The 24,711-nt window shown below is 40.8% G+C and overlaps 1 protein-coding gene and 1 non-coding gene across 2 annotated transcripts; one reads left to right on the forward strand and one right to left on the reverse strand.

Annotated features, from left to right (window-relative positions):
* Positions 1-3,243: 3,243 nt before the first annotated feature.
* Positions 3,244-3,352, reverse strand: LOC126015204 (U6 spliceosomal RNA). The gene has a single exon (XR_007498092.1). It is a non-coding gene; the product is annotated as a U6 spliceosomal RNA (small nuclear RNA).
* A 6,011-nt stretch (positions 3,353-9,363) lies between these two features.
* Positions 9,364-13,273, forward strand: GJD4 (gap junction protein delta 4). Its single transcript, XM_049777549.1, has 2 exons — positions 9,364-9,427; positions 12,246-13,273. The coding sequence occupies exons 1-2, from the start codon at positions 9,364-9,366 to the stop codon at positions 13,271-13,273; spliced, it is 1,092 nt and encodes a 363-aa protein (XP_049633506.1).
* Positions 13,274-24,711: the final 11,438 nt, after the last annotated feature.

The raw sequence follows: 24,711 nt of genomic DNA on the forward strand, positions 1-24,711 counted from the left end.
GATTGTATGTCTGGGGAACATTCTCTGAGTATTCAAAGCCTATTCCACTGATCTGAGGGCCTGTCTTTATTCCAATATTATGCTGTTTTGATAACTATCGCTTTGTAGTAAAGTTGAAAGTTGGGAAAAGTAATTCCTCCCATATTCTTGTTCCCAATGATTGCTTTAGCTATTCTAGGGTTTTTATTGTTCCAAATGAATTTCAAAAATGCCTGATTCACTTCTTTGAAGAATGTCATGGGTATCTTTAGAGGGATCGCATTAAATCTGTACAATGCTTTGGGGAGTATTGCCATTTTGATTATGTTAATCCTGCCAATCCATGAGCAGGGTATATGCTTCCATTTCCGCGTGCCCTCTCTTATTTCTTGTAGCAGAGTTCTATAGTTTTCGTTGTATAGGTCCTTCACATTTTTAGTCAAGTTGATTTCCAGATATTTGAGTTTTGTGTGGCACTATTGTGAATGGGGTTGTTTTCCTAATGTCTATTTCTTCCCTATTATTATTGGTGTATCGAAAGGCCATTGATTTTTGTGTGTTAATTTTGTAACCTGCCACATTGCTATATGAGTTTATTATTTCTAGAAGCTTTTTGGTAGAGTCTTTAAGGTTTTCTAAGTAGAGTATCATGTCATCTGCAAACAGCGAGAGCTTGACATCTTCCTTTCCTATCTGGATTTCCTTGATATCTTTTTCTTGCCTAATCGCTATAGTGAGTACTTCCAGTGCTATGTTGAATAGGAATGGTGAGAGAGACAACTTGTCTTGTGCCAGAATTTAGAGGGAAGTCTTTTAGTTTTTCTCCATTGAGGACAATATTTGCCTCTGGCTTGTGGTAGATGGCCTTAACTATATTGAGAAAGGTTCCTTCCATTCCCATCTTGCTGAGAGTTATGATCAAGAATGGGTGTTGGACCTTATCAAATGCTTTCTCTGCATCTATTGATATGATCGTGTAATTTTTATTTTTCTTGTTATTGATGTTGTGTATTATGTTGATAGATTTACGGATGTTAAACCAGCCTTGCATTCCTGGGATGAAACCTACTTGATCGTAGTGGATGATCTTCTTAATGTCCCTCTCCCATTCTTCCCTTATTTCTTGCTTACTTCTTCTTTCCTCCCTCCCTCCTTCCTTCTCTTTCTCTCTCTTTCATTCTTCTATCTTTCTTCTTTTCTTTCTTTCTTCTTTCTTTCTTCCTTTCTTTCTTTCTTTCCTTCTTTCTTCTTCCTTCCTTCCTTCCTTCCTTCCTTCCTTCCTTTCTTTCTTTCTTCTTTCTTTCTTTCTTTCTTTCTTCTTCTTTTCTTTCTTTCTTTCTTTCTTTCTTCTTCTTTTTTCTTTCTTTCTTTCTTTCTTTCTTTCTTTCTTTCTTTCTTTCTTCTTTCTTTCTTTCTTCTTTCTTTCTTTCTTTCTTTCTTTCTTCTTCTTCTTTCTTTCTTTCTTTCTTTTCTTTCTTCTTTCTTTCTTTCTTCCTCCTCCCTTCCTCCTTCCTTCCTTCTCTCTATTCCTTCCTTCCTTCCTTCCTTCCTTCCTTCCTTCCTTCCTTCCTTTTCTTTATTTCTTTCTTTCTTTCTTCCTTCCTTCCTTCCTTTCTTCCTTTCTTTCTTTCTTTCTTTTCTCTTTCTTTCTTTTCTTTCTTTCTTCTTTCTTTCTTTCTTTCTTTCTTTCTTTCTTTCTTTCTTTCTTTCTTATTTCTCCTTCTTTCTTTCTTTCTTCTTTCTTTGTTTCTTTCTTTTTCTCTCTCTGTCTGTTTTTTTCTTTCTTTATTTCTTATTTTTTTCTTCTTTCTTTCTTTCTTTCTTTCTTTCCTTCTCTCATTCCTTCCTTCCTTCCTTCCTTCCTTCCTTCCTTCCTTCCATCCTTTCCTTCCTTCCTTCCTTCCTTCCCCCCTTCCTTCCTTCCTTCCTTCCCTCCTTCCTTCCTTCCTTCCTTCCTTCCTTCCTTCCTTCCTTCCTTCCTTCCTTCCTCTTTTCTTTCTTTCTTTCTTTCTTTCTTTCTTTCTTTCTTTCTTTCTTTCTTTCTTTCTTTCTTTCTTTCCCTTATTCCAACTTTATTACTTTTTAAATTTTTTCTTTTCCTCTTCTTTTCAACTTGGAAATATGAGAATTCATAAGCCTGAATCTGTAGCTAGTGGGTTGGTATGATGTTCCTTTCCCAGTCATGTCTTTTCCTTTATGTATCAGCCACTTTTAGGAATGAGTTTTCTCATATCACACTACAGTGATGATAATCAAAAGAATTTTTGGAGGCTGGAGCTATGATGGTACAATGGATAAAGTGTTTGCCTTACATGCAGTCAACTCAGGTTTGATCCTCAGCACCTCATATGACACTGTGAGCACTGTCAGGAGTAAGCCTTGCATGCAGAACCAGGAGAACCCCTGAGCAGAGCTGGGTGTGACCCCAGCCCCCAATAAGAATTACTGACTGCCTTAAAGTTTGCTTCAATTCCATCCTCCAGCACCTATGAGGTGCTCATGCAAGCAGCTCCCACATACTTTTCCTATTGCACCTCTCAAACTTGACTGTAATGATGTCTGCATTGCATTTTAAGATGATCTTTCTATTCTGACCCCCGCTTTTTGCTAGAAATTTGTTAGGTGTTGGTTTTCTAAAATGTATTCCAGATTTTTGGACAGCTTCTCAGTAGGGGCTTAAGTTAGAAAGAGAGACATAAAAACAAGTACAGGTAAGTTAGTATTTGCTTAAGGCCAGACATTGATAGGGGACCAGGCCTTAAGTCAGGACCTTAAGCTTGAACTCTGATCATTTCCTCCTTTTACTTCTTTGAAACCAAACTGATTGCTGCTTTTGAAGAATACTTTAAAAGCTTTTGTTGTGTCCCTGTTGGTTTACACAATTATAAATGTTTCTATGCTTTCGGGATACCATGTTACCAGATCACACCAACCACCAATGTGCCAACATCCCTCCACCATTATCCACTGGACCTCCTCTAGCTTTTCAACAAATACCCCTCAACTTCACTAACCTCAGTTTTGCAGCCAATGGTTTGTTTTGATAACTACAATTAAAATGATTTTGCTATATAATTAAAACCACACAGCTGGAAGAACAACTGTATTTATGACAAGTTTAGTGATGCCTAATATATGCCTGTGTTGCTTCTCATGTGGTTCACTGGATTCAACTTCTCTCTATATATACATATCAAAAAGTCAAAGGATTAACATTCTTCTCTGCAGATAATTAGATTTTTTTTTTAACATTGTGGACAGTTGAAAAAAATTATTTTACTCTTGATCCATTATGGGTCATCCTTGTGCAGGGGCCGTGCTAATCTTCTCTGTGTCATTCCAATTTTAGTATATGTGCTGCCGAAGCAAGCACTGTTGATGCATTATTGATCAAAAATTCTTTGGCAAGGACAGGGAGATCAAATATTATTAAGCTCTGGAAAGGGGCTGAATGGTTGGGCCACAGAGATAGTATAGCAAGTAAATCACTTGCCTTGCATGTGAACAACCCAATTTGATCCCTAGCACCACACATAATCCTCTGAATTGCCAGGAGTGATCCTGACCATAGACTGAGAACCTGTGGTTGTGTGGCTCCAACTCACCCCCCCCACACACATCCTTCCAAAGAGGCTGAATGATCTTACCCACACCTTTAATTTTATCTGTATGATCAGGAAGGTGGTTTTAAAGTAGGTTTTAAGGTGATTTCTGGTTCCAGATTTCATGAGTCAGCGAGTCTGAAAATGGAATTTGGAGAGTCTGAGATTCTCAATGGAATCCACCCATGTTGCCTTGTGGGAATCTACCACCCAGCCTTAGAAGTAAGATGCTGCTCATTTTTTTTGCTTCTTGTGCCCACTGCTTTCTTTCCACCCATGACATAGCGAAGCCACACTTTGGGGTTATGTTTGCAGATGGCTTTGTGTTGCTTCAGGAGATCTCAAGAGATCTCCTTTGGCCTGAGCTGAGCTGGCATGAGCTGAGCACAATACCTGCTTTCCTTCCCTCTCCCTCAGGAGAGAAGTCAGCCCTCTCTGTATCTTTTGAAGACTTGGTCCAACAACTCCAGAAATGAGTCCCAGTGGGGAGTACTTGGTAGAAAGACAAGGTCTGTTTTGCTCTTCAAAGTTGGGAAGCTGAGTTGAACTGGAGTTCAAAGTGCAATCCAAGAATGAGTGAGTTGGGCCCATAATAACAGGAAATGTTCTCCTGGACACAGTTGTCCAAGGTCTCTTCTTGGCTAAATTATTTATTCTAGCCATTTATAAAAACTGGGGGCCACCCCCAGCAGTGGTCAGGGATGACTTTTGGCTTGGTGCTCAAGGATAGAACTTTAGGCCTGGGCTGGAGAGATAGCATGGAGGTAGGGCATTTGCCTTGCATGCAGAAGGATGGTGGTTCGAATCCCAGCATCCCATATGGTCCTCTGAGCCTGCCAGGAGTGATTTCTGAGCATAGAACTTTAGGCCTGCATGTAAAGCATGTTCTCTAGCCCTTTGACCTATCTCCCTGGTCTCATTGTCCATTTATAGCTGTAGGCCTCATCTAGGGGAATGTGGAGGTGTGGGCATGAGGGGAGGGGTGCACAATGGCTGCTTCATTCTCCATTCCCCATGCCCATGTTCAACTATATCAACACAGCCTGGAAAGTCATTGCTTATGACTGTTTCACCTGAGATGAGGTGAGAAATCTGAAATTTGGTGCAGCTGCTGAACCTTTTGCTTTTTAACCCTCATCTGTCAAATCCTTTAAATCTTGAGAACAAGTAAAACACTCATTTTTCAAATTAGATAATTAAGTTCTTTCCTAAACATACACATGTGCAGCAAAAACAAACCAGATGCTTCATTTTCAAGCTCTCCAGAAGCTGATTTTTCTATTCCCCTAGGATCCATTCACCACTGTGAGCCCGGGAGGAAAGAAATTCATTCCCTGCCAGCTTTCGAGCACTCGGGTGAGAAAGTCGGGCTAATATCCTGTTTTGACTGGCATCTGGTCCTGGTACTGGGCAGGTAGAAGAATGAAAGCAGGTAGAGATTATATTATCCAGGGGCACCTATTCTTTGCACTTTGGGTTGTTTCTTATCTTTGACTCCTCCTCCTCTTTGAGTAACAGAATTCAAGATCTCAGTAAAGCATCTGTTACCCAGTCACTGGTTTCTGGGTTCTGGGCTCTTGGAGTACTCTGTCTTTTGTAATCATTTTCATATAGCCACCCCCCCTATTTTGTCATCATCTTTTTTGATGACTCCTTTTTTGAGGAGAGTCTAGACTCTAGACTAAAGCCTGAGAAATCAATCATGCAACTGGAGGCACTGTATTATGGTTTTTGTTTTGTTTTGGTTTGCTTTGGTTTGGTTTTGGTGGTGGTTAAGAGTTACTCCTGGCAGGCTAAGGAAAACATACAGGATGCTGGGGAGCAAACCCGGGTTAGCCAAGTGCAAGGCATGTGTCCAATCTACTGTATTATCTCTCCAACCCCAGAAATGGAGTTGTTATGACTAAGGAAGAGAGCATTGTGGGGGCCTGCATGCCTTTCCAGTCTCCCATGCATTCTGCCTTTCTGGCTCTTAGTCCCTGAAACTTCTGGGAACACAAACTACTCCTAAACCTGCCATTCTGTGGTCTGAACTACTCTCCCTCACTTTCCCTCAAACAATCTCACTCATGGGTTTCCTATTTGTGAATTCACCTACATGCTACCAGCAGTGGGCAACCACCATATCAATACTTGTGGGCATTTGTGATCAATTCTGGAATGTTTCAGTTACCCAACACATACCTTTGTAGTGGGGATGAAATCTGGGCCTCTTCTTTCATCTTTTTGATTTCCATACTGTAAATTGTTATTTTTTTGTAGTCTACAGAAAAAAATATTTTCCATAGTTTTGTGCTATTTGGAATTTTGTTGATTTGACATACCCTTCCTGGGTTTTGGGAGGTTCTACTCTCAGTTCAACAGGGTTCACTACCCCCCCCACACACACACTTTGCTGAAAATGAATTCATGATCCACTAGTAGTGCCTCCATGTTCCAAAATTCAAAAAAGAAAAGAGAAGCAATTGTTCCTGATCATACCTCTGAAGCTCTGGTGAATTCTCTAAGCCCAGGAGGACTGCAATGTGCCTTACCAAAAAATTATACATGGCAGGCAATCTATGATCAGATGTGAACTACAGTGCTGCTGGCTATGAATTCAGTGTTCATGAATGAGCCAGCCAGAGTGAAGCTGCTGAGAAAGAAGGTATCTTCTAAAATAAAAAAACTAACAAACAAACAAACATAAAACAAGATTATATTTTCACTAGCTGACGAATGTGTTAACTGGAGGCTAATAGGAATCTCAGCCTGTATTTCCCTAAGGAACTTGTACTCACTAATTCAGGATTTGAGGACAACTAACTCTAGAATGTAGCTGCCAAGAGCAAAGAGAATCAACTGGAGTGATTTATGACAATCTCTTTAGGCCCAGTATTATATAAGAACTTCATTGATGTTAACTTTCTTGTTTGTTTTGGAGCCACACCTGACTGTACTCAATGCTTACTTTCTTCACTCAGGAAATAGTCCTGGTGGTACTTGAAGACCATATGGTTTGCCAGAGACTGAACCTGTGAAATAGAAGTGCCCTACTAACTACTACCTCTCCAGCCCCCATCATAGTTAACCTTAATTCTCAATGACTCTAGAGAAAATGACAATATTTTTCCTTTTATAGATAGTAAAACTGAGCCTAAATCATGTAACAGAGGGGAGGAAAGCTAATGCTGATTTACTTTTCACTGGTTTTATTCCTTTTTCTATGCTCATTTGATTGGCATCTCGGCCATGTCACTGGCTCCTAAGGGGTTTCTTTATCATTGGATCAGGCATAGAATCCCTAAACATCTCTTCACCCCACTGATGCCTAAATAGAGACATATTCATTGATTGGAGTGGGGGGCAATCTATGGCCAATGTTCTAGGCTTCCTCCTCATATTCCTCTTGCTCTCCTGTCCTTCCTCATTTGCTTCTGGCAGTCATTAAGCTTAGAATAGCTAAATTAAGCCTCCCCCCCCCCAAATAAATGAAGACAGACTAGACTTAGAGGAGGAGAAGAAAAATTGTTAAGGATGGGAAAGAAGACAGTAACCTTGGCTATTTCAAGGAGACTCAAGAAATCCAGTAGAGCTGATCCCAAAAGGCAGCGGTCACCACCATTCTTTTTTATTTTTTGGGGCCACACCCATTTTACACTCAGGGGTTACTCCTGGCTATGTGCTCAGAAATCGCCCCTGGCTTGGGGGGACCATATGGGATGCCGGGGGATCGTACCACAGTCCTTCCTTGGCTAGCGCTTGCAAGGCAGACACCTTACCTCTAGCGCCACCTCACCGGCCCCAGGTTAGATTAAAACTTAAGGTAATATTACAAACTATTAAGAAGGAAATGATTTTATTTTTTCTTATACTTGAACCCTATGTTAATTTCAATATATGTACCTGACCATTTTAGTTCTAAATTTCATGACTTGTGTCATGAAATTTGACTTATTTGACTCAAAGACAGCAAAACTGCTCTTCTTTTCAAGGGAGCCAAAATATTTTCTTTGGACTGAAATGTGACATATGAATTCAGATAAAAGCAGCTTTGTTCACTCCTACTTCTGGGACTCTTTCTAAGGATATTACTAAAGTCAAGAATAGACCAGAAATGAAAAAAAAAAAGGGCAAGAATGGCTTTTATGGAAAATTGATATCATTTCTTTTAAAGCTCATAATTTAACTTAATATCTCAGACTTGTGGGGTGGGTTCTTCCTCATAAGATGTAAAGGTGACAAACACTGTAGGGTTCGATGCAAATGTGATTGATATCAGCAGGTCCAGACAGTGACATTTCATCACAATTTAATGGACATTTACTAAGTTGATTCGGGAATAGCCCCAGGCTAGATGGAACCAGGTAGGGATTAAAATTTCACTGAAGCCCAGTGGTGCCAAACCATTATATGTGAAGTGCCCTCTACACCATCATGATTTCTGTGCCCACAATCCTTGAGTGGCATGGCACAATTGCCAAGCAAGGCTCTCTGGAGAGATTTGGGGATTTCCCAGGGGCCAAGTGGCTGTCATAGGCTTTGTTCCCAGGTCCCTGTTTCTGAGTCAAGTGCCCCTCTTGATCACTTCATAGAGGCTGCTGGAAGTTGGTGTCATCTGAGTCTGAAGCATTGACCCATGCCAGCACTTGTAGGATTGGAGTGCACAATAAGGACACGATTCTTGGTGGTTAAAGTCGTGTGACACTGAGAAGATAAAGCATGAACATTTCAGTGCTCCTTTAACAATGAAGTGGTTCTGATAATATTTTCAAAGAAATAAATTTCTTGCTATGCATGTGGCTGACCTGGGTTTGATCCTCAGCATCCCAGATGATCCCTGAAGCTTCCCAGGAGTAATTTCTGACATAGAGCCAGGAGTAAGCCTTGAGAACTGCCAGGTATGGACCCCAAATAAATAAACAACAACAACAACAAAATAAAATAAAAGTTCCTTTAAGGTGTTGGAGAAATAGTATAGCAGGGCATTTCTCTTGCTCATAGCTAACCTGGGTACAAACTCCAGAATTTCATATGATCCCCCAAGCATTGCCATTCTTGAGTGCAGAGACCAGAATAACCCCTGAACATCACAGGGTGTGATCCAAAAACAAACAAAAAAGTTATTTTAAGTTATAGCTGCCATAACTATATATACATATATATATATACACACGTCTATATATACAGTTATCAGAACTGTTTGAGGGGTGCAATGTATTAGTTCCTTATTTGCAGATATTTTGCAAGGCTCACACAGAAAGAGGACTGGGTCCCCAAGTCAATTTTTGGAATTTATTATTTCAGCTATGTCCCAGGATGTTCTAAGCTCCCCATGACTACCACAGCCCCAGATTGCTTTCTTTCATTGCTAGACATTTGTATCTCTTTATTCCCTTCGCCCTGGAAATGCTTTGTAAGTAGAGGCATTGCTTTGGCCGCTTCTCTCTCAGCTTCAATGTGGTTGCTGCTGTAATGCCCTGCAGCATCTGGCCTTCTTGGGGGTCAGACACTTGAGCACCGCCTGGAATGCTACAGGGAGGTAAGAATAGCCACAATGCAAGAGGACTGCTGTGGCCAATGCGATGCGCCTGCAGTTGTCAGGATGGGTTTTACATAAGAAGCAAATAGCTCTGGGCTTGCTCAACTGGGAGACAGAAACACTGACCTCCTCCAGCTCAGCTCTCACCCTCAAGTCTTCTGTACCGAAGAAACAGTGATTCTTGCAAAGCCTTCCCAACTTCTTAAGAGAACTCAGGCTCGCCACTACTTCAACAACTTCGAGCCAGGCTGCTTAGGAAGCATGGAGCAACTGGATTCATTGGGCTTCCTCATCATCACATTAAACTGCAATGTAACCATCATGGGTGAGTGGAATAAACACTTCGGAAGTTCTTGAGTTGGTTGTGTTTTTGCTTCTCTCCTCCCTCTGGTCCTCCACTACTCCCTTGCCTTTTTCTCCCCACCACCACACACATTCTAGAAAGTTCTGTGTGTAGTTAGAGGAGAGGAAATCGTGCATGTCAGCTTTTGGCAATCGATCCATAATTCCACCACCACTTCCAAAAGTCAGCTTGGGTCTAAGTGTTGTTTCTTACCCAGTTGGGTGTTGAGCTGCAAGACTGGAAGAAATGGGGAAATAGTTCTTTGCCTGCTTACAGCAGAAGTTGAAGATAAATGAAATGTCAGAGCTATACTGTCTTCTTTAGGTTTATCTTTGAGCTTAACTGGTAAATATTAGTAGTTTTTCTTGATACTTCAAAATTTTCATTTAATTCTTTCTTTTTTTGGGTGGGGGTAAATAATGATTTCCCAGTTTGAGGCAAACAAGTCAAAATTTCAGATAGTGTCCTAGAAAAGGATTAAAATATGTTCCCAAAGTGGTCCACAAAGGCAATACTATGGATAAGGTGCTTGCCTGCTTTGCACTTTGCAGACCCAAGTTCAATCCCTAGTTGTGTATGGTTCCCTGATCCGTTCCAGGAGGGAACCCTGAGCTCAAAGCCAGGAGAAAGCCCTGAGCCAGATGTGACCCAAAAACCTAAGAAAAAAATGCCTCTGAAGTGGTCAATACTTTTCTTACTCATGATTTTGCAGAACTTAAGCAAAATCTATGGCATTATTACTAAGTCAGTGACTTAGTACTAATCTACAATACTAATCTAAGTTTAACTATCTTCATTACAATAGTTTTTTTTATTTTCTGATATCAGGTGATGTCTTCTATATCTCTTTACAAAAATTTTCAGGTTATTTTGATGAATCTAAAACATATTCCAAAATAGTTGACTTATGACATCAAAATTATTTTAATTTTTTGGCATATTTTTACTTATTCATAAGTTAAAGAAATGCAGCCTCCATTAGTTCATAATAAATGGAAAAGAGGAAACAAAATTTGACCGATTAAAAGCATCTGAAAGAAGTTTGATTTGAAGGACCATAAAGCAACATAAAGTTGCTCTGGACTGGAGATGTTCAAAGGACTAGACTATGTTTTACATCCTGGGACTTCAGGTTCAATTCCTATTCAGCCCCCAGTCACCCTGGGATAATCCAAAGTACCACCACAGAGAGCCTCCAAGCAAAACAAATTAAAAAATAAAAATAAGCTCTGCAAATAAAGATTTTATGAACCATTGTTATAAAGCCTGAAATAAATGGCTTGTATTTGCTGTACACAATTTTGGAAATATGCCAATATACTTCAAAAGTTATTTTTGATTTTGTGCCACACCCACCAGAGCTTAGTGCTCATTCCTGGCTCTGTGCTCTTGGGAGGCTCAAGGAATCATATAGGTTGCTGGGCACGTAACCTTGGTTGGCTGTGTAAAAGGCAAGCACCCTACTCACTCACCCTACTCACCCTACTCACTATTGCTCCAGAACTTAAAAAATTTTCTTGGTGTATACATAAAACCTATTATTAATAATAGTATTATGAATCATGGCGACTAAAATTTAAAATTATTTAAAAAGGTGATATTTGAACCTCTAACTTTTTCCCCTTGATTTTCAGGGGTAATATATATGAAAAAATATATATGTTTTTTGATTTTCAAAGTCACACTTTTAAAACTTTGGCTATGCTATATTTCAATGGTATTTCAATCAAAGAGGATAAATTAAATTAGAATGTAAACATTAATGAAAAAGGGATAGGGAGATAGTTCAAATGACTGGAGTACATGCCTTGCTTACATGAGACTCTCAGTTCAGTTCTTAGCTTCATATCCCCAAGTATCACCAGGTATAGCCCAAGTAAACCCCAAATACCACCTAGTCTGAAATGTACCATACCCTGTGTAGTGAGGATCTTTGGTAGTAGCAACCTGGTCTCACAGACATCGCTGGAAGCCCTCCCCAAACACTAACATACAAAAGCTTTTCTCTGAACAGAAAGACCTTATTGTTATAAATTGACCAAGCCCTGCTTTCTAGGGAAAATTACTAAAAGTCTAAATGAGTGAAGTCAGATGAAACTTATTTTGGGGAAGGGGGATGCCTTACAATGCTCAGGGTTTACTCCTGGCTCTTCCCTCAAGGATCAACCCTGATGGTTCTTGGGGGAAATATAGATGGCTCAGAGGGTGGAACCCATGTCAGTCACAAGCAAGGCATGCAATTTGCCTTGTAAGTAAGCTTATTCCTTCTAGTATTGTTCCAGCCCCAGCTGAAATATGTTTAATACTTAAAACTTTGCTCATCACAGGCCAGGGAGATGACTCAAAGGACTAGATTGCATGTTTTGCATACCAAAGCTCTGGACTTGATCCCTGGCATCACATGGGGCCCTGGGAGTCACATCATAGCACTGTTAGGAACAGCCCAGCTGGGTTCTCTAAACACACATGCACACGATAAATAAACAAGATCTGCTCATTATTATTATTTTTTGCTTGTTAGGTGATGCTCAGGGAACCATAAGGAAAGCAGGGTTTGAACCCAGGTTGGCTGGTGCAAAGAAGCTGCATTGTCTTTCTAGGCTGATTTGCTCATCTGAAATCAATTTACTGAGAAGTAGTCAGCCACTTGCAAGTGTTCCATAAATATTTGTCACCTGACCTAATGCTCATTTATTGTTGCTGTCACTGTCCAGGCTCTTGACTCGGAGCCCAGGATTTTCTGTTGGGAGGGCGGTGTGGGGGGACCAGCTCTCACGCTTTTCCTGTGCTTCTTTCTCAGGGAAGATCTGGCTAATTTTCATGATCCTGCTGAGAATGGTGGTGATCACCCTGGCAGGATCCCCTGTCTATCACGACGAGCAGGACAGGTTTGTATGCAATACTCTGCAGCCGGGATGTGCCAACGTCTGCTATGACATCTTCTCCCCCGTATCCCACTTACGCTTCTGGCTGCTGCAGAGCGTGTCTACCCTGCTCCCTTCCACCGTGTTCATCGCTTACGTGTTGCACCAAGGGGCTGTGCTGGTGGCCTGTGGACCTCGTGGGATAGCGACTGGTACCAGGGACCAGGGCCCCTCTCACTTGACTTCAGGGGACTGGTGCTGCCCCCTGACCCGAGTGGAGCATGGACTCCAGACAGTCCCAGACTTCACCTGGGGTTACATTGCTCATCTCTTGCTGCGGATCCTACTGGAAGTCACCTTCGGTGCCTTGCACTACCTCTTCTTTGGATTCTTGGTGCCAGAGAGATTCTCATGCAAGCACTCCCCTTGCACTGGCGTGGTGGACTGCTATGTGTCCCGGCCCACGGAGAAGTCCATCTTGATGCTGTTTATGTGGACAGTCAGTGCGCTCTCGCTGCTGCTCAGCCTCCTTGATCTCATCTGCAGCCTGCAACGCAGGTTGAGCCGGAGGTCCGCACTCAGGGCCCCCCCAACTAGGAAGGCCATCATCCAGGACTGCTGGGAGGGCCCCACCGAGGTGCCCGCTCACCCCAGCAGCTCCTGGAGAGAGGCCCAGGGCGCTGAAAGCCCCAGTGGTAAATCTGCTGCTTCGGGACGGATGGAGCTGCCGGATGAGTTGGAGAGTGAGGCGATGTCTTTGGGCAGCAACAAGCTGGCAGGGCCTGGCAAAGATGGCCAGTGCAGGCCCCAGGGAGAAGCTGCCCAAGATGGGCTGCAGGCCTCAGCCCCGCGCAGCAGGTTGGTGGCCCAGTACTCTCCAAGCACTCAGCGGCCACTCCCGGAGAGGTCAGGCAGCTCCCTGAGTGCTCCTCACTTGAGAACTAGGAAGTCTGAGTGGGTTTAAGGGCACTCAGTAACCAGTTCAGTGCAGCACCCATCTCTCCAGATTCAGGCTCACTGCTACCCTTGCAGTATCGTCCCAGTCCTCTGTGCACCTTGGAACAGAAAGCAGCACTGGGGACTTGCAGAGTTGGGATGGCACTGGCAACTCCATATAGATTTGGTTTAGACCAAATTCATTTCATCTGAGTAAAGCCTTGGGAAGTTAAGGGGTTCAATTCAAAAGTGACTGTGGGTTGCCAGTGAGATAACTCACTCCCTCTGACCCAACCTCCTCGGGGGTTCAAATGTAGCAGGAAAATGAGAATGGGCCCTAGGCCAGACCCAGATGATTCCAGAGTTTCTCTGGTTCAACTACCTCCTTCTGGACCGCTCAGCCTCCTCTGAGTCATGTCAGTCATATTTCCTTGCTTGAATCTATGTTTTATATTTTTCTGGTGGTTCATTATAAGGTTGGTTGTTGGGTTTTCTGCTCAAAGACGGGTTTCAGTCTTTCCTTAGAGGCATTCATTTTCTCCCAACTCTTTTAATAAAATGAATATTGCATTGCATGTGGTCCTATGTTTCTTACCATCGGAAGGAATAACAGATGCAAAAGAAAATGCTGGTAAACATGCTCTGAGACGATCATGTGGTCCATGAGGTGTGTGGATGGTCAACCCACTGACACCTGGAAGGGGTCTGCAGTTTGGAATAAAGAATATAAGATGCTGGTTGGGGAAGTGGAGAGTAGAAAAAGAAAAGGCAACAAGGAAGCATAATGGGCAGTTGAAAGGGAGACAGAGACAGAGGAGAAGCAGCTTAGAAGAAGCTGCTTGGAATATGCTGAGCATAGAAGCCATGTGAGAAAATGCACATGGCAGATAGGGCCTTGGAATAAAGCTGGCTGACTCCAATAAAACTTTAACTGACTGCTTCTGAATCCATTTCTCCTCCATTACCCTGCAATCTTCAGACCCATTGGCCAAGGGGTTACAGGTGGCATGCCAAGAAAGGCCTCATTTCAATTCTAGGACTCTAGATTTTTATATTTTATATTAAAACAGCACCCCCTCCAAAAATAACGCCAAGTGCCAGAGAGATAGTACAGAGGTTAAGACATTTGCATGACATGTGTCTGAGCCCTTTTTACTCCCCATCACGGAATATGGTCCCTTAAATAAAGCCAGAAGTAATTCTTGAGTACAGAGCCAAGAGAAAACCCTAAACACCAGTGAGTGTTCCAAAGGCAGAAGGAAGAAATCCTGTGAAAACTGCCAGCAAGAATGATCCCCATTCTCAGCAAGAACAGGCCCACCTTTGGTCCCTCAAGACAACCAACCTAGACACATCTCGTGGACCACATGATCGTCTCAGAGCATGTTTACCAGCATTTCCAGGGCACTGGGGGAGGGGTAACCTCACTTGTCATGCAAATGCCTTAACCCCTGTACCATCTCTTTGACACTTGGTGTTTTTTAGGGGGGGGGAAATCTTAGCATTCAAAGTTAAAAAAATTATATATGTGACCATTATTTTCCTTTTAAAGATTTCACTTCTCTTCTTCATTGGCACAAAGAATGAAGGAGAGATGGTTGTGGGGTCTGTGCCTCTCCCACAGAGAGTTATTATTTCCCCAAGAGCTAAGGTAGAGGCTAAGGCAAGGGAAGGTAAGTGTAGCTGCTATAACAAGTTAGCCTCAATCTTAGTCACTTACCACTGAAATTTCATAAAGTACACAGGAATTGATGAACAGCTTTTCTCAGGTATTTCTTTGTGCTGTGGCTCCATCACTTTCCACCTGTGTGCCAGGGTTATGGGTAACAGAGTCAGGCCTAGAGAGCAGGACTAGCACGTTTGGTCAGGACAGGCCTGGATAAAGGGCTCATATATCTGTTCCTGGTTCTCAAAAACTTTATCCTAACATTCAGTAGGTTGCAAAAGGTACCGTAAACCTAGCTAGAAAAAAAGGAGGAAAAAATGTGGAAATAGCAAACTGCTGTTTCCTTCAGATAGTCACCATTTTCTGGACTTTCTCTCATAACAACCACTTGCTTAATCCTCATCTCATTGACCAGCAAATGGGTCTCTTCATTGGCACAGAGGCCTCTATTTTCCAAGTCAGAAAGGGTCTTAAGTAAGTTCTCATGTGTTAAACCCTTAGGTCTTTGTGCAGTCTGAAAGGCAGAACATGTTATTTTCTACTCCAACTTTCCAGGAACTCTAAGTCAGGAGTCTAGTTAGGTTAGAGTTCCGGTGAGTTCCCAGATACCCTCTGGTAGATCTCCAAGTTTTCTCCAACATGCATTGTTGCCAGCAGCCTGCTGGTACAAACACGAAAGTGAGATTAAGAGGATCATTGAGCATAATTATGCATATGTTTAGTCAAATACAGTATTATTTATGGAATTAATAAATGTGACTTTTGTGAGATGTTGTGATCTACTCTGAGTGAAAGAGTCTATTTTGAATCTTTCAAGTGTAAATTGGGTTTTAGGCAATAAATGAGATGGAAGGTACTGCTTTGCAGCTGGTTAGGGGGTGTTTAGAATTCTCAGACACATGCTCACGGGGGGGGGGGCTCCTCCCTTCTGCTCTGCTCAAGTCCCTTCAGCATTTCTAAATGCTCAACAGCAGAAGTGACTGCAAATCCTGCCAGCTCAATTTTGATTGTGCTGAGGGATCAATGTTTCCTAAAAATGAACCAGATGTTTCCCCCACTACATTTGAAATATATGTCTCTCTCTCTCTCTCTCTCTCATATATATATACATATATATGTGTATATATGTGTAGAGAGAGGAAAAAAGAGAGAGAAAACTTTTTCTCACTCCTGTCAATCAGAGCAAATCTTATTTAAGGGGAACTTTCTACTCTGTCTTGTCCTGAAGGAGACTGGCAAATGGCAGAAAATAGAGCTGACAAAAGTAACTAAATTTTTTCATCAGCTGAACACAGATGAAATGAGTTTTACAGAAAATTCTGGAAATGAGTTTCATGGAGGATTGCGGAAATGAACCATGAAATGCAAAGCCAGATATTAGTGAAAAGAGCTTTCTTAAATTTCTCTCCTTCCACAGGTGGGGGTAGAGGTGTGGAAAAGATTTTGTGACTGTGAAGAGCTGCCTATGTATTGACCAGTCACCCACTCCTCTGACCACCTTAGAGCCAGACTCCCCACTTTACGCCTATGGCTTTAAATGCTTCTCTCCCCTCAACTCTGCTGAACTAATTTTTCACACTCTCCATGTTGCGTCAATAAGCTGAGAAATAAGATTTCAAATTTATGAAGCTCTCCCCATTGCCAGTCTTTACTGGCATTGACTCTTCTCTTAGTATATAATTTCTTCTGCTTCTTCCTATAAAGCTTTTATAAATATGAAATCAATGTATTACATTGTTCAAAAGACTTCCTGTTCCTATGACCTTCTCTTTCTCAATGTGCAGCAAATATATTGCCTTACACCATGGGCCTATTGTGAAGTTTCAAAGACATTGGAAGTGGACACACTGGGCACCAGGAGAGTCATTAGCTGTGACATCTGTAGAATTTGGGAGATGACTCCAAGCCCAGATTCTCCAGAAATTTGCATGATGTTCATAGACTTAGACAAAAAATGTACCCCCAGAAAACCCTCAGGTATTTTTTAGGCCATATTTGGGACATAATCAATCCTTTTTAGAAGCATCAAAATGCTCATTGATTCTTGATGGCAAATCTTGACAAGTTTCACTCACTGTTTTTGCTCACAGTTTTACTTCTCTCTCCAGGAAAAGAGCAGTTACGAAGTCTCAGCAGCTAATCTGGGACTGAATCTTGTTCCTTCAGATAACAGAAGAGTGAGAATTTAAGGATACAGGAGAAATTGTGGGCAACCTGGCCTCATGGGAAGGAGATCATTTACGAGAAAATGATTCAATGTCTTAGAGCTGAGATACTGTCTTACTTCTAATTTTCTTTTGACCTGCAGCTTTTCCTACAATCCTTACCCTCAGCTTTTCTTGTGATTAGGCTGCTCAGATCTGAGATGTGAATTTGTACTAAACAATGACAGACAATGGCAGAATTGGGTAGACATTGCAAACCCCATGGAGAGACAGCCCTGTGGGTACGCTGTCAAGATGAGAAGATTTCCTTTCCCTTCGTTTGGGATTCTTCCTTCCAGCTCTTTACTAAACAGCCATAAGCATTCCCTTCTGGCTGCAAGTTGTCAAATGAAGTATCTGCAAAGGTGTAGAAGGTTTTTTTTTCCCATCCCCCTACCATCTTGGTTTAGGAAGTAGCATGTTATTTTACATTTAAGACTTCCCCCACTTTTTTTGTGCTCTAGGAAGTTAAAGTGCTTTTGATCTCAGAAATAGCATTTGAGAGGCAATTAAATGTCTGTAAATTGGTCCTGCTCACCTGGGATATTTGATCTGAAAAAAGCCTGAGGCATGATTAAAGTTTACACTAAGTGTATCTAGTGCCAATTGCCTCAGAATAAAAACTGAATACTGCTATAGAAGTGGTTTGTGGATTGGCCACAAGAAGGAAATAAAGTCTTATGCTAAAGTAAGTTTGTCAGATTTTGTACTGAGCCCAAAGGGGGCTCTTCAGAGAGAAGGTAATGGCTGACTTATTCTCCAAGGACAGGGAACTATTTCTGTACTCTTAGTAGTAAAAAGCTCACAGAATGTTGGCTTTTCTATGTGTATTTATATTTCCTTATCATATGTCTATCTGTCTATCTGTCTGTCTGTCTCTCTATCTCTCTATTTCTATCTATCTATCTATCTATCTATCTATCTATCTATCTATCTATCTATCTATGTATCTATCTATCTATCTATCATCTATCTATCTATCTATCTATCTATCTATCTATCTATCTATCTATCTATCTATCTATCTATCTATCTATCTACATATCTGTCTGTGTGTCTATCTTCCATTCATCTGTCTATCACCCTTCCACTACAAGTATTATTCTTTTGAGGTTAGAGTGATAGTACAACAAATATGGTGTTTACTTTATAGACAGCCAACCAGGTTCAATTCCTGGCATCCCAGATGATCTCCTGAACCCTGCCAGGAGTAAGCCCTGAGCACTATTCAGTGTGGCCTCAAACCCCTAACCACCAAAAGAAAACAAAATTTATTGTAAGAGTGTGGATTAAAGGTTTTTCCCTTCTACTAGTAATAAATATGCAAATATTGAAGATTACTATATATTTATTGAACATCTTTTATATCTGTGTCAGGCATGGGCTTGTTTTAAAATGAAAGATTATTCTTGCTTGGCTTGTTGTTTGTTTTTATGTTGGGGGCATACCTGATGGTAATCAGGGTTTATTCCTGGCTTTGGGGTACAAATCTGGAATCACTTCTGTCTTGTTCAGAGACCATATGGGATGCCAGGGTCAGGCTGGCATCAGCTTGACAACCTGAACCTGGTTCAGCTGCATATAAGGATTATGCCCTAATTTCTGTACTACCTTTCCAAACCTATCCTTGCTTTTTGTGATTCTCTTTTGATACAGTAAATTGTAATTATTTCAATAGAGATAGTTTTCCTTTGTTATAAGTGAGCTACTAGAGAGCCAAACAGCAAGACCCCACTACCTTCCTTATTCAGCGATGCACTGGAAGAAAAGGTCCCTTTTCCTGATACTCTTTTACCTCCTGGGGCCTCTGTTTCCTCTGGGTTCCCTTTCTTCTTGCTGCTTTGTCTTGTCCCCCAACCAAAGCATTTCCCACCACGAGGCCTCCCAAAATCAATCCCTAATACAACCTCAACATTCTAGCATCGTTTTTCTTCCAGGAATCATGGTGACTCAGAGAGGGTCTTCTCACTTTACATGGAAGAGCCACAAAACTAAGATTATTCATCTAACTGAGAAGCTGGAGGCCAAGCCTTCTTAATCTCAGCAGATGTGGTTCCTTCTGTGCCTTTGGGTTCCTTTCAATGTGCCTTCCTAAAAGTCATCAGAGTGAAGGAGTTCTTGTTTATAGAGCTCCTGATGGTGTCCACTTTTCAGGGTCTAACAGAATAACTATTTAATAGTGTTGCTTGAGGCTATTGGAAAGACTCTACAGTAGGTCTATAGAAGAATGGAGGACTTAATTGATTACAGATTAAATTGGGTAGCATTTCATAAAGTTAAATTGTATAACAGAAATACAAGCTCATAGATGTTTTAAAATAATGCCTCTATAAAGCACTATTATATAATAGATCGACTTTTTGCAATGCATCATATTATATTATATCATGACCTGCATTCTTAGTTTCTCAGGTTTTAAATTTATGATTGCACTTGTAGTCCTTGCATGGCCCTCTCCCCCAGCCTCACTGTGTGTAGGTTGTTGTTGAACAAGATGCTTCTAGTGTTTGCTATTAGAAAATGAATGTCCTTGGTACCTGGCCCTCTTCTCTTAGGAAAAGATTTTTCCCAATTATTTTATTTAAAGGCCATGTATTACATAGTTGCTCATAAAACATTTGTTCCAAGACTAATCCCATTACCAGTGTAAAATTCTCTTCACCATTGGCCCTGTATTCCTACTTTACCAAGTCTATTTTCTTGGCATGCACAAAGGAATATATTTTATATTGCTTATTTAAAGTAAGTGGTAATGAAATTTATTTTTAAGGTACATCAATGAGAAAATTTGTGACAATTTATCTTGCAATGAGGTATTAAGTCATTATCAGAGGTTTGCTAAGTGATTTGCTGCAATTTGATTTCCGTTATTTGTTTTGTTTCTGAACTTTAGGTGGCTTTGAATCCATGTTGCTATCTTAACTGGTGTGTTCCTACTGGGATGACAGTATTGGAAAAAAATGCTACATGGTTCAGTAATTCTAAGCTTTCTAGCTGATATCATGGCTTTTGTGGGGCATAGTTTTGGTGCCAGGGATTCTGGAAGTATGAGAAGAGAGTGCCTATATTCATCCTTAAAAGGTCCTGATAATGTCAGCCCAAATACTGGCATACCTGGAGTTTTAATTTGTTTGGCATCTCTGCAGAGAACAGAAGTTAATTGGTGAAGCTGGGTTATTGAAAAAGTTGTGATTGGGGGTTTTGCATGCAGGTAACATGGATGGGGACTTGGACCTCCCTCTCCTTCTGAAATTTGCATTTTTCAGCTGTCTGGCTAATGTACCCTTGATTTTTCATGGCTGCGTTTTCCTCTCTTTAGAGAATAGAGTGAGTGAGTCTATGGAGCTGACAGATGTGGCAACTACATTTGAAAGGTATGGTTTTTCTTCTAGAAAAAGTTTTATATAATTTAAAAGACATATATAGTCTCAATTTATTATTAAATGAATTTCTACTCACTAGTTTCTGATATTTAATTTATATGAAGAATATGATTTCTGATGCTCTCATAGTTCATGGGTCATAGTGAAAAGGCTAGCCTTGAACAGAAGAGATAGTATATTGGGTAGAAAGTTTGCTCTGCTTGCCACCAATTCAAGTTGATCCCCAGCAACCCATTTGTCTCCCTGACCTCTGTCTGCCAGGAGTGGTCCTTGAGCACAGAGCCAGGAATAAGCCCTGCCAAGTTTGGTGCAAAAATCAATCAACAAATAAATAAAAAGAAAGTAAAGAAAATGTCAGCCAGAAACCTTGTACATTAAAATCACAAGCATTAATATTACTGTACATGTGCGACCCAAACCCTAAATAATTAAATTTGAAAAAATGAGTTTGCCAAGGTGTAGGGTGAAGTTGAATAGGTGGGGACTTGGGTGGAGGGATGCTGACAGTGGTAAGTGTAAAGATAAAACATTGCCTGAGATACTAAGACTGAAGTTGGAATGCTGACTGAAAGTCTATTATGAACAATATTACAAATGATTATGCCTAAATAAAAAGAGGAAACAAATATTTGCAGGTCAAAAATGAAAAAAAAAAAACAAACAAAAATCCCAACATTCTTACTCTGCCAATGCAGATTTTCTTGAATAGTTTATTCAGAACTTGGGTGACTTCCCTCCAGGTAGATGTATGTGTCTAATTCCTCCCCTCTAAGCCTGTGAGTAAAGTGTCCCACGGGCACAAATCTGAGTCACAGGAAAGCCCATTAATTAAATTTTCATCATTAATCAGTTAGTAAAATATCCCTTCTTACATATCAGAGAAATTAAGTTTCATAAGATTTACAAGTTGGACCAGCCTTACAGAAACTTGATGTAATTATTTTCATCATAATTTTTCTCCAGGCTGGAGGAGATTGCCTTTTGGGAATAAAGGTCAATCCCCATCATGCTCAAAGTGCATATCTGTTTAGTTTCTAGCCTGTGGTTCCCATTTGCCCTGATTAAGAGCTGGTCATAGAATGTTCCTTCGCTCCTTTGTCTGATCACCTTTATTTCAACATGGGTTCTCCACAGTCACCTGCATCCTGTAACTAAAGATCTAGAGAAGAATTTTATGGAGACAGATTTTCAGTAGGTGGAATCTTCACCACTTTGTTACAGGTTGGATTGGGAAGTGGAGCTGAGGAAAATATCTAAGCTTGGTGTACTTGATCACATCCATCCAATGAGGCTTCCCTGGTGGAGAGACGGTAATGGGTGGTTTCTGGTTTAGAAGTTCTGCGGTTGAGTCCTTTGGGGAGCACTTGGGGGACCTGGACTTACAGGCCAGAGCCCAGAGAGGTGTGGGGAAGAGGAAAACAACTTTTAGAATGAAATAATGGAACTCAAATAAAATCATTGGCATTTCTTCCTATACACTACCCTCCACTTCAGGCAATGGTGTACCCCCTGAGTGGAACTGAAGGACAAGAAAGCAAACAGTATCAGCAAAACTAATGGATCCTTGCAAGGATGCCAAAGGAGCAAATCCCTTACTTGCCTACTGGCAATGCAGCCTAGTTTTTCTACTTGAATAGTGAGTGCCTCAGTCTCTAGGATAGAAAAACTGCAGAATCCCACAAATGCCTAAATATCCATGCTTGAGTTTACATGCTTCTTTATTTTCTTTTCCTTCCTTCCTTCCTTCCTTCCTTCCTTCCTTCCTTCCTTCCTTCCTTCCTTCCTTCCTTCCTTCCTTCCTTCCTTCCTTCCTTCCTTCCTTCCTTCCTTCCTTCCTTCCTTCCTTCCTTCCTTCCTTCCTTCCTTCCTTCCATTCTTCCTTCCTTCCTTCCTTCCTTCCATTCTTCCTTCCTTCCTTCCTTCCTTCCTTCCTTCCTTCCTTCCTTCCTTCCTTCCTTCCTTCCATTCTTCCTTCCTTCCTTCCTTCCTTCCTTCCTTCCTTCCTTCCTTCCTTCCTTCCTTCCTTCCTTCCTTCCTTCCTTCCTTCCTTCTTTCTTTCTCTTTCTTTCTTTCTTTCTTTCTTCTTCTTTCTTTCTTTTTCTTTCTTTCTTTTCTTCTTTCTTTCTTTCTTTCTCTTTCTTTCTTTCTTTCTTTCTTTCTTTTTTCTTCTTTTCTTTCTTTCTTTCTTTCTTTCTTCTTCTTTCTTCTTTCTTCTTTCTTTCTTTCTTTCTTTCTTTCTTCTTTCTTTCTTTCTTTCTTTCTTTTTCTTTCTTTCTTTCTTTCTTTCTTTCTTTCTTTCTTTCTTTCTTTCTTTCTTTCTTTCTTTCGTTTTCAATATGGTTACTGAAGGGGTATCATGTATGTCACTTTACCACCTTTCAGAACCAAGTTCTTGTCCAAAGTGATCACTTTTAACTATCATTGTCCTAATGGTCCCTTCTCTACCCTAACTGCACTGCTATACTATTTGTTTGAAGCTTTCTACCATGGACTGGTCCTCTTGGCCTTATGGCAATTTTCTCTGGATATTAATATTATGATACTATATTGTTTTTATATCCCACAAATAAGTGCAATCATTCTATGTCTATTCCTCTCCCTCTGACTCATTTCACTCAGCATAATACTTTCCATATACAACCTTGATTAAGTAAACTTTTTTTTTTGTTTTTGGGCCACACCCAGTAATGCTCAGGGGTTACTCCTGGCTATCTACTCAGAAATAGCTCCTGGCAGGCACGGGGGAACACGTGGGACACTGGGATTTGAACCAACCACCTTAGGTCCTGGATTGGCTGCTTGTAAGGCAAATGCCATTGTGCTATCTCTCCGGCCTGATTAAGTAAATTTCATGACTTCATTTTTTTCTAATAGTCGCATAGTATTCCATTGTGTTGATATACCACAGTTTCTTTATCCATTTATCTTTCCAGATTCTAACTATTGTGAATTGTGCTATGATGAACATAGGAGTGCAGGGGACTTTCCTGCATTGCATTTCTGGCAAAAGAGTGAACTTGGGCCTCTCTTTGATGCTGTTCACAAGTCAAATGAAAATGGATTAAATGACTGACACCATAATGTATATAGAGGAAAATGTAGGCAGACCACTTCATCACATTGAAGCTAACTGTACCTTTAAGATTGAAACACCAAGAAAGTGGAAGCAAAGATAAGCAAATTGGACAACATTAAACTAAGAAGCTTCTGTACCTCAAAGAAAATGATGAATAGGATACAAGCACTATCCACGGAATGGGAGAAACTATTCACCCAATAACCATATGATAAAGAGTTAATATCTAAGATATATAAAGCACTGGTAGAGTTTGACAAGAAAATTCATCTAACTACATTAAAAAATGGGAATAAGAAATTAACAGACATTTTCATAAAGAAGAAATACAGATAGCCAAAAGGTACATGAATAAATGCTCCACATCACTTAGGGAAATGCAAATCAAAACAACAGCCAGATATCTCATAGCAAAGAGACTGCACATATTACAGAGAAAAAGTGCTGGTGTAGTTTTAGGAAAAAGGGACTGTCATTCACTGTTGGTGAGAATTCCAATAAGTCCAACATTTTTGAAAAACAATATGGATATTTCTCAAAAACTAGAAATTGAACTTCCATATGACCCAGTAATATCATTCTTAGGAATACAGTCAAAGCACAAATCACTAGGTCTTTTTTTAATTTTATAAATATTTGGGTCACACCTGGCAACGCTCAGGGATTACACCTGGCTCTGCACTCAGAAATTGCTCCTGGCAGGCATGGGAGACAATATGGCATGTCGGGATTCAAACACCCTATCACTGTGCTATTGCTCCAGCCCTTACTTGGTCTTTTTATAAGATACTCATCACACACAGAGTTAGGGTATACACTTCTACGAATATACCCTGGGAACACAAACACAATAAAAATAAGCTCTCTGTACTCCTTTGTTCATCGCAGCACTATTTGCAATAGTCAGAATCTGGAAACAATTCAAGTGCCAGAGAACAGATGAGTGGCTAAAGAAACTGTGGTGCATCTACATACTGGTATAGTGCAGTGCACAGCTGTTAGAAAAAATGAAGTTGGCAGAAGCCGAATTCCCTGCTTGGGACATCAGGCGGGGAAAAGACACGAATCTAAGCCCGCCCAGAGGGGCCCAACTGTGAGTGCGAACTGTAAATGTCTGTCTACTGTCCTCTTGTGTGA

This window comes from Suncus etruscus, chromosome 7, assembly GCF_024139225.1.
Source record: "Suncus etruscus isolate mSunEtr1 chromosome 7, mSunEtr1.pri.cur, whole genome shotgun sequence".
Lineage (NCBI taxonomy): Eukaryota > Metazoa > Chordata > Mammalia > Eulipotyphla > Soricidae > Suncus > Suncus etruscus.

Excerpts from the sequence above, each read along its gene's own strand:
- GJD4 (XM_049777549.1), top strand. The coding sequence starts at position 9,364 with ATGGAGCAACTGGATTCATTGGGCTTCCTCATCATCACATTAAACTGC. Across the intron at positions 9,428-12,245 it reads CTGCAATGTAACCATCATGG|GGAAGATCTGGCTAATTTTC; the intron begins GTGAGTGGAATA and ends CTTCTTTCTCAG.